Raw genomic sequence first — 10,761 nt, forward strand, 5'->3', positions numbered from 1 at the left:
TTGGCAGTTAGCAGATTCAGGGTCAGCTTCCATGCTACCATTTAATGTCACTTTAAAAAAAAAAACATTTTTGTAGTATAATCTACAGCCAGAGAAGAACAACTATCATCAGGGCTCCACTTGGTGAATTTTCTGACACGCCCAGGTAATCAGCACCCAGAACTCCTTCATGTCCCATCCCAGGGCACCCATGAACCTGACTTTCAACACCATCCATCAGTCTTGCCTGCTTTTGCCCTTCATGTTCATGGACTCCTACAGGAAGTCTGTGCTGTCATGTACCTGGCTTTGACTCTATTCTGTAGTTGTGAGACTCTCCCACATTGTTCATTTTTATTGGGGTAGTAGGGTAGAGTGTAGAATTGTGCTTGGGTTTACGTCATAAGGGTGACTGAGTGATGACATGGAGAGGTCAGTGTCATTGATGGAAAAGTTTAATGTTACAGTTCTCCGGGAAATGAGAGGCACAGCACACCATATAGGGCCCCACAAAACCTTATCATACCCAGGGACCAGGCAGCCCAGAGAGAGGGGAACTGAGACTATGCCTTCAGGTTGATGGCAGTGGGGGAATGGGGGAATGGGAGAGTCCCCTGTTGGGCAGGAACTGAGAGCATATGTTAGAGTTTGTGGTCGGGGGTTTATAATATGAATTTTGCACTCCCAGGAAATCTGACTTGCTGGAGAGAGAGCGGTAAACAATTTCAGCCATTAGTTGGGCCTTGTGATAAATGAGTGCCATGTAGACAAATACAGAATCTAAGAAACACAGTTAAAATAAGTGTTCCATTGTGTAAATACGAAACAATTTATCCATTACTGACAAGCATTTGGGTTCTTTCCAGTTTGGAGCTATTATGAACATTCTAGTATTTCTGCTATGAACATTCTAGCACTTTTTTTTTTCTTAGAACATACAAATGCTCTTCTGTTGAGTAAATGCCTAGAAGCAGAATTTTTGGATCACGGCATTCATATAATCCGTTTTAGAGGCTATTATCCGTTTCCCACTGTAGTTTGTGCCAGTCCAATCACCCTTGGCACCCAAGAGTTCCCTTTCCCTCATATATTCTCCAAACCCCGTATTTTCCTTCATTTTAAGTTTATCCAATTAGGCATCAAACATCACTTTAATTTTAATTTCTCTGATGACCGATTAAGTGCAACAATTTTCATATGCTTTCTGGACATTTGAACAACTCTTGTGAATTGTGAAATGTCTGTCCAAGTTCTTTTGCCCATTTTTCTCTTGTGTTCTGCCTTTTTCTTATAGATTTGTAGGAATTCTGGATATAGAGTCTTTGTCATATAAATGTATTGTAAATATCTTCTCCCATTTTGTGGGTTATATTTCACCTTCTTAATAGTATCTTTCGATGAACAGAAGTTCTTAATTTTAACACAGTTCAATTCATCATTGTTCCCTTTAAGTTTGTGGGTCCTGTTTAAGAAATCTTTGCCTACTGCAAGGTCATGTAGATGTCCTCCCAGGCCACTTCATAGTTTAAAGTGAGGTCCTGGGATCGCCTGGGAGAGAGGACAGGGAAGTATGTTCAACAGGGGTGGGCTGGGGAGATGAGCCTGACAGCCATGCTCTACTCTATCTTGTCCTGATGGAAATAGAACTTTCATTTTTCATCTTTAATTGCCTCATGAGAGAACAGAGAGGTTAGGTGACTTGCCCAGGATCATGCAGCTAGTGACAGTCCTTGGACTTGAACCTGGGTTTTCTGCCTCCTGGTCAAGTTGATCATCTATTGTTTCTGAGAATTGAAGTCAGCCAAAGAGGATCTTGGAATCGCCTCTTTCCCTCCTTCATGTCTGTGTAGCTTTGCAGGAACATGACAGGAATGTGTTACCTGGGGAGAGGAGTTATTCTTCTGGTAGCTCTTCCTGACAGCATCACTGCTGTTGCAGAGAGTCCTTCTTGACCCCAATGAGCTCTGCAGTCTTGATTCCTGAATGTGACTACATCCTACTTTGTCAGTTCTAGGATCAACATCCAGTTGTTCTTTGGCGCTGGGACACTCAGCTTGGCCATGGCTTCAGGTCTGATAGCTGGTGTTTTGACAGGTGAGTATGAGACCACCCTTCTTCCCCCATGGCCCAGGGCACAGGACTTGAGGCCAGAGGGCATCTGGCCCATGGCCGCATGTGTCTGTGCCCATCCCCTTCCCTGTGAACCCCCGCAGCTCAAGCCAAATGATGCAAAGGGGCTCAGACCTTGATTAACAACAAAAATGGAATCATATCATTTCAGAATTAGAAAGGCCCTCAGAGGTTACCTGCTGGAGGTGTGGACTCTGAGGATCAGAGAAAGTAAGAGGCTTTCTGGAGCTTACAAGTAGCAGGGAGTGGCAACAATGCAGCCTCTTGAGCCCAGGGCTGGTGATTTCACCCAATTTTGTACAGTGAGCCAAGGAAACCCTTATGCCAAAAAATTTACCTTCATTCCCTGAGAATACCCATACTATTATTTTGTTCAGCAAGTATTTATTCAATAGCTACTATGAGCCAGGGCACTATTCTTAGGCACTAGGGACACAACAGTGAACAAAACACGTTCCCTGATCTCATGGAGCTGATATTCTAGTGGAGGGGGAGGGGACAATAAATAAACAGATAAGTAGAGTGTTTACTATGTCAGAGATGGTAAGTGCTATAAAGAGAAATAACTCAGGGTAGAGTTTCATTTCATTTCATTTCATTTCATTTCATTTCATGGGATGCTCTTTTAGAAGGTTGGGAAGGGAAGACCTATCTAAATAAGTTGACCTTTAAGCAGAAACCTGAAAAGGAAAGAGGGAAGGAGACATACCATGTGTTTATTTGGCAGAAGAGCATTCCATGAAAAGGGAGAGCAAGTGCAAAGGCCCTGAGGCAGGAGCAAAGCATGCTCAGAATGGTGGATATGGATAGAGTGAAAAGGAGAGTGGCAGGGCTTGAGGACAGAGTGGTAACAAGGAGCCAGATCATTCTGAGAGATGGGAAACCACTGGAAATCTTTTTTTTTTTTCAATTTTTTTTTCAATTTTTTTTTCAATTTTTATTGAATTTTATTGAATCAAAAAAATCAATAAAAGATTTTATTTATTTATTTGACAGATCACAAGTAGGCAGAGAGGCAGGCAGAGAAAGAGGAGGAAGCAGGCTCCCTGCTGAGCAGACAGCCCGATGCAGGGCTCGATCCCAGGACCCTGAGATCATGACCCGAGCTGAAGGCAGAGGCTTTAACCCACTGAGCCACCCAGGCGCCCCACCACTGGAAATCTTTAAACAGAGGATTGAAGTATACTTTTGCTCCTGCAATATGACAGAATGGCAAAGATCCTTAGGGAGTTACTAATTTGCCAGTCTTATTTATATGCTAGGAGAAAATGTGATTTCTGTCCAGAAGTGCTCACCTTTATTCTACAAACAAATAGCCTTATTGGTTAGACACTCATATACTGTGTCCCTAAGAGGGAATGAATACAAAAGAAGAGACAAAATAGCATAATCAGACATAAAGGAGTTGTGTGGCATTGGGCACATTAGTTTAGTCTCTCTGGGCCTTGGGTGGCTTCTCTGTAAAATGAAAGGACGATGGCTTCTTTTCTGCTCCAAAACATGTAGGAAGGTACTTTTTGGAATTGCCTGGGCGACTTTAGAGAGCAAGACTGACTAGAATTGCTCTAATGTACCCACTGGCCTCAACTTTCTGCAGTCAGGGTGATTGATTAAATACAGATGAGACAAATGCCTCCCTCCATAAGTTTACATTCTATTCATGGTGGCACTGTAATCCTGAGTAGGGTGACCAGATTTAGCAAGTGAAAATACAAGATGCCCATTTTTTAGTTCCACATTAACTGAGCATCCTGTATTTTATCTGGATATTTTATCACCTCCTCTGGACTGTGACACCATTCACCATTGTCACTAGTATTCACAAAGTGAAACTGACTTGCACTGTTTAGTAAAACCCCTCAGAGGGTTTTGGGGTGTTTTTTTTTTTTTTGTCTTTTTGTTTTTTTTATGCTTGCCTGGAGTTAAAAAAGAGAATAGAATATTTTTTCTTTAAGAGTTAAGATCAGGAGCATCTGGGTGGCTCAGTGGGTTAAAGCCTCTGCCTTTGGCTCGGGTCATGATCCCAGGGTCCTGGGATCGAGCCCCGCATTGGGCTCTCTGCTCAGCGGGGAGCCTGCTTCCCTTCCTCTCTCTCTGCCTGCTTCTCGGCCTGCTGTGATCTCTGTCTGTCAAATAAATAAATAAAAATCTTTTTAAAAAAAAGTTAAGACCAGGGGCACCTGGGTGGCTCAGTGGGTTAAAGCCTCTGCTTTCAGCTTGGGTCATGATCCCAGGGTCCTGGGATCGAGCCCCACATCGGGCTCTCTGCTTGGCGGGGGGCCTGCTCCCTCCTCTCTCTCTGCCTGCCTCTCTGCCTACTTGTGATCTCTGTCTGTCAAATAAATAAATAAGAATCTTTAAAAAAAAAAGAAGTTAAGACCAATGAGCATTCCTCTTTACATGTAAAGAATGTAAGAACACTGGTGAATAAAAAGAACATGAACAATGGAAGGGGAAAGGAGACCACCAGGCAGCCCAGATAGCATCAAGTTGACCCCCTTAAGCTGAGCATTTTGCTTGCCAGGAGGTCCCCTGATTTGGGACCTGTCTACACTGACATAGGAAACAACCCCCCCCAAGCATGGTTATTGGGTTTCCCAGCTGCGACCGATTAGAAATGGCAGGTTAGAAGTGGGACAGGTTTCTAGAGGTAAGGCCCACTGGGAGAAGTGAGAGGTGAAAGGAGACAGCCTAACAGAAGAAAAGACATTCTTAAGCCCGACACTAGGACATGAAAGCTTGAGCTGCTAAAAGACACCAACCACCCTCAAGAGCTACATATTTCCTCTGCATTAGATAGTGCATTTCATAAATGGATGTTCCTAGCAATTGTTCTGATTAAAAAAAAAAAAACAACAACAGTCTAAATGTGTTTAGTGTTATGTCATAAGACAAGAAAATATATTTTGGATGCATTTTCATCAGTGGTGAGTAAGCCTCTGCTATCTGGAAAGTTCGTGTAGGTGTTTGAGATTATTTCTGAATAATCCCAGCTAAATGAGGTGTGCTGGTTACACCCTACCTGTCAATATCGGTTAAAGGTGTGCATTAAAAGAGGAAAATGTGAATAAGTACACGCCTACTCTTGTTAATCTTACTACTTAATACTTGGGGACCGATCACCATTAAAAATACACAGATACATCTATCAACAGCATTTCCCTGGTTCACATAAAAGTTGAGCAATCCCTTCATGTATCCTGGGAAGTTCGGCCGACTTTGCACCGCTGCAGGAATATGCAGGGCCAAGCTCTCTGGGCAGAGGCTGGATGGGTGAAAAGAAGAATAGGCACAAAAGCAAGCTGTTATAAACTACTTTCCCAACTACACGAGTGGCCTCTTGAGCGGAGGTCACAGAGTTTACTGGAGCCAGCAACGCCACACTGACAGGAACGCGGAATTGGAGTTGCTGTCCATGGTAGCTCTTGTGTCAAGTACAAATCAGCATTTCAGCAGGAGCGCGGTCTGAAAGGGCTCTTATATTCCAACTTGGGAAGCATGTCAGATCGGTAGCTACTGTACATCTCTCAGTATCATCTAAATCCTTTGGAGATAATTGCTCTCGCCAGTTTTCTTTTAAGAGATGTCTACAGAATTAATAAGGCTGGTCCAGGAAGGCCAGCGCTTCAATTTGTCCGTCTTCTGGCTGTAGAAGAAGGGATTTTTGTTGAGCTAACCATAGCTGGCCTATGATATTTTGATTAATTTTGAGGTAACAGATGCTGTGCTTTAAAGGTTTAACATGCAATATTGAATTTTAACAGGTTTGGTCTTAAGCCTCAAAATATTTAAGGCACCTCCTGCGGCCAAACATTTTGATGACCAGGCTTTCTGGGAGGTAAGATTTTGAACGTAATGTCATCGATGCTGAGTGAATGAACTTAAAAAGATATCTGTTACATCTATATATAGGTTGACTTGGTGTTTGTGAGAACAAACTAGAAACAAAATTGTGTGTGTGTGTGTGTGTGTTGGTGAGGGCTGGGGGAGTGGTAAAGATTACCATTCCCCTGACGCCTCAGTTATTGAGGGTCAGAGATGTGAGAATGGCCACTGGCCTTACTTCCCCCATCTGGGGTCATCAGCGTGGGCAGGTGGTTTGCCCTAAAGGCCATCGAGTCATGCAGTGCCCGAGCCAGCAGGTCCAGTCTCATTCGACAGATGCACTGACCGGAGCCATGACCGTCTGTGTTTTCACAGCGAGTGTGCGGCACAGCTGCATCTAGAACACAACTCTTAACACTCAGTAGCCAGTGGACATAAGACCACTTGTACTGTAGGAGTCCGGGATCATTTAGCCAAAGGAGAGAGAGCTCAAACAACGCGGCTGCTGCCGAGGGTCTCTGTGTCCTGTGTAGCATTTGTTGTCATGACTAGTCTAGAAAGAGGCTCTAGAGAGAGGTTCCCTGTCACCCCACTGCACACCTCCCTTTAACCAACACTCATGATTCACCAAGTACTCTGATGTGTCACCTTACATAACTCCCGTTTGATTCTGAGGTTGGCTGGGCAAACGTTGCAAAATTATAAATTGGAAGTGGAGGCTGACTGAGGTCAGGCTAATGCCCAGCATCATCCCTTTGTGAGTGGCAGAGATAAGACCAGGAACTAGACCTCCCGAGTCCCAAGCCAATCCTTTTTCCACCTGGCATGCCTAGATACTGATCACTAGAGGGACAGAGAACCAGCCTCATTATGGGCCTTGGCATTGTTTGTAAGAGAACCTGCCCTTTCTTCTCCTCTGTCTCTTCCTTTATCTCTTCTTTTTCCTCTGCTTCCTCCTTTTCATGTCAAAGAGCTTTACGGAGGTATAACTGATTACGACACACGTATTTAAAATATACAATTTGATACATTTAAACTTATTTATATGCCCATGAAACTATATCAGTCATATCAGTCAAGATAATGAACACACCCATTGCCACCATGTTTCCTTGCACCTCTTTGTAACTATCCTTCCCTATCCACCCTATTTTATCCCAAGCAACCACTGAACTGCCTTCTGTCCAATAGATTCATTTACATTTTCTATAATTTTATATAAATGAATCACAGAGTACATTCTTTTTCTGGCTTCTTTTACTCAGCATAATTATTCTGAGAGTCATCCACGTTGTTGCTAATAAACGGGCTCATCCTATACCAGCATCTCCCTATAGCCAGTCTCTCTCAGTCCCCGCAAGTGTGCTCGCCCCTTTGGTGGTAGCAGGGTTAAATCTAATGAAAGGATGCAGAGAACTGGTTTAATTCATCTGTTCATTCCACAAGTATTTATTGAGTAACCCCTCTCTACCAAGCATGCTGCTAATTAACCAGGGATGCCACAAACAGGACCAATATCCAGCTCAATTATTTGAGTTGCAATAAATGTTTGCTGAATAAATGAAGGGAACTTGAGGAACCTAGTCTAACGCTGGGCACTGCAGCAGCAGGTGAAGTGGAACCCTGGGTATGGACCTAGAATGGGAAGATGTGAATTCCAGTCCCCATTCTGCAAGGTCTCATGGAGGCAAGTACCATGAACTTTCTTACTGGTAAAATAACGGTAATCTTTGTTCTACCTCACTGGGTTGTTTCAAAGACCAAATGAGGTAATAATGGCTGTAACTACATTTTGTAAACTGTAAAACGCAAAGCACTACATGAACAGGAAAGCTTATTACTGGGAGTTTAGCGAACCACAAAGGAATGCGTAAGCATGACAGTTATCATCTATCGTAAGCTGATGGGTTCCAATTTTGTGCTAGATGCTTTTCAGCATTATCTGATTTTATCCTTACAATAACCCTGCATAAGAGTAAGCATCCCTGTCTTAAAGATGAAGGATGGGGTGCCTGGGTGGCACAGTCAGTGAGGCATCTGACTCTTGGTTTCGGCTCACGTCATGATCTTGGGGTTGTGAGATCGAGCCCCACGTCAGCTCCGGGCTCAGCACTGAGGCTGCGTTAAGACTCTCTCTCCCTCTCCTGGTGCCCCTCTCCCCACCACACTCTTTCTCTTTCTAACATGAATGAGTCTAAAAAAAAAAAAAAGAGATAAAGAGTAACTTGTCCAAAATGACAAAGCTAGTAAATGGAAAAGGAGGAATTTGAATTGATAGCTGTTTGGCTCCAAAGAAACAGCTGCTGCTGCTGGAGGACAGTTACTTCTCCCCTCCTTCCCCCACTATTCTGATTAATCCTCTTACAGCTGAACAGAACATTTATTCAGCAGTAGAACACAGCTTTCATTGGAAAAGCCAAATATCCATTAAGAGGCAAGAATTCAAACTTCCAAAGCTGATAAATCCAGGGGTAATTTTTTTTCTTTTTTTGGTAAACCACCCAAAAAGACATTTTAATCATTATCGAATGTCCTAATGCATTTCAGAGAACCAAAGACCTGGGGACTGGAAAAGATATTCCTTCCCTTGTTGCCCAAACCATGCCTGGCAGTTCACTACCCCTGTCATCCTTGGATGATTCTATTACTAATTAATCATTCATTCACTAATTAATTCCATTTAATGACTTACCTAATATATGACAGAGCTCTTGTGTAAAGAGTTGGAGAGATAAATCTAAATGAAATGCAGTTCTAGCTCTCAAGGAACCACATTCACTGATACTCTGTCTTCCTATAGATTACAATGATCCTTCTGCAGATACTGATTTACAAAAATTCAGTTCCTGACACAATTTTTCATAAACTCCCTCCTTCAACTTTTTATTTCAATTTAATAACCCATGGATTTTATTTTGTGCTTTCCAAAGCACAAGGACACCCCAATATCCACTCATTAAAATTAATTCCACAGTTAACCTTTCTGAAAATAGGTTTTTTGTGAATCTATTGCGGACAAGCCCCTGTCCTGGGTACTGTGGGAGGGATCAGAGGAACTAGGGCTTTCACTACGTAGGACTGGATCTTTCTCTGTGCACAGCTCTATCTGTTAAGCACTGAGTGAGTAATCCTGGCAGCAGCTGCTGGACAAATGAAAGAAGGGAAAGACCATGAGTTTGGGGAGGTCAGGGAATGTGGAACTTGGGAGTTGCGTTGGACTTGGCTAAGAGGCAGGAAGTGAAAGACATTCCAAGCAAGGGGCAGGTTGTGAGCAAGAACCGGAGAAGCAGGAGGCAACCTGGCTCAGCAGCACGGTTGGTGAAGGGAAGGATGAAAGGTAGGCAGGAGCCACTTGACTCAGCCTCCAGGCATTTGGAGGCTCCTGAAAGTTTAAGCGGGGAAAGTACAGGATAAGGTTTTTAGAGCTGAGTAAAGACTAAGCTCGTGGGATGGATTCTGAAATGAGCACAACATGCTGAAGATCATCCATTGGCTTCTGAACGAGTATTTGCAGTTTATTTTTAAAATGATTTTATTGCCAAGAAACATAAACCCCACCACTGTTTTAGCACATAAATACCCCGGAATGTGTTGAGTCCCTCCTGCTGTGTTAGGCAAAATTCTCAAGAGCTAGCCTCACCACACTGGCATCACCCCTGCTTCTGATTTCAGATACATGTTCCAGACACACAGTAAAGATCCAACAAATGCTTGTTCAACAGAAATGAGGAGAGCGGAGCAGAGTAGCAAAACAGATTAGGAGCCTGTCAACAGACTCCTGCCCTCTTGGAGAGGCTCCTGAACACAGCCTTGTTCTGGAAGGCAGTGCCTTCAGGAACGTCACTTTACTTCTCTGGGGCTCAGTTTCTTCATTTGTAAAATGAGATCAAATTCCACATTGTGGAGTCGGACGGATCTGGGTTCTACCACCCCTTGTTCTGTGATCGTCAGAGCCCCATTGTTCTCATCTCTGTGGAGATAGAACACTAATACTCACCAGGTTGTTTTAAGGGTTAAAAGGAGATGTGTGTGAGATGATAGCACACAGATCCTCAAAAAACACCCCATAAGTGTTAGCCACTCTGATTTCCCCTTCTACAACTCTGTGGCCCATGGTACTGGATGCAGTGATTTATGGCACGGTGGGATGTGGCACCCCCTAAGAACTTAGGAGATGCTCAGCTCGCAGAAGAGAAGACCCAAAGGAGATCTAAGAACAATCTTCAAATACTTCAAAGATGATCATGTAGAAAAGGACAAATATTTGTTTCCTATAGCCTTCTCCAAAGAATTTAACTAGGCCCAGTGGACAATGCTGTATAAATTGCTAGCAATTTGAACTTGTCTGCAAAATGGAATGAATTACTTCATATGGTAGTGCATCCTCTATCACTGGGGGCATTCAAACAAAAGCCAGATCACGATTTACCAATGACTCATGTTAAGTGCTGTAAGATATGAGACCTAAGAGTTCCTCCCATTCAGATTTTGCGGAAGACCCTCTAAGACCTTTGTGATGACATATTTTTGTCAACATGTCAGTTTCCAAAGACCAAGCCAGAATCAATATGTGTCCAAATTTTGTGCTCGCTTCGGCAGCACATATACTAAAATTGGAACAATATGTGTCCAAATTTTAAGACTATAAAGGTTCATCTGTAATAAAAATGTTTGCTTTGCTTTCACAGTTTCCTCATTTGGCTACTGGATTTTAAGCAAAACCATCCAACAAAAACAAGGCCTGTCTGAAAATGAGACAACTTCTTTTCACTGTTGCCTCTCCTTTTTTGTGGATGACACTCATTACAGCAAAGTCTCCTTATATAC

The 10,761-nt window shown here is 43.1% G+C and overlaps 1 protein-coding gene across 1 annotated transcript in view; it reads left to right on the plus strand.

Annotated features, from left to right (window-relative positions):
• The window catches only part of RHCE (Rh blood group CcEe antigens), a gene marked incomplete at both ends in the record, with an annotated part of 36,006 nt that extends 25,357 nt beyond the window's left edge, over positions 1-10,649 (plus strand). The window contains 3 exons of the mRNA XM_080802893.1: positions 1,994-2,073; positions 5,874-5,947; positions 10,623-10,649. Of these exons, the coding sequence (XP_080659019.1) occupies positions 1,994-2,073; positions 5,874-5,947; positions 10,623-10,649 (181 nt within the window). The remainder of the gene's footprint in view (positions 1-1,993; positions 2,074-5,873; positions 5,948-10,622) is intronic.
• Positions 10,650-10,761: the final 112 nt, after the last annotated feature.

This window comes from Martes martes (genome assembly GCF_963455335.1).
Source record: "Martes martes genome assembly, chromosome: 4".
NCBI classification, from domain to species: domain Eukaryota; kingdom Metazoa; phylum Chordata; class Mammalia; order Carnivora; family Mustelidae; genus Martes; species Martes martes.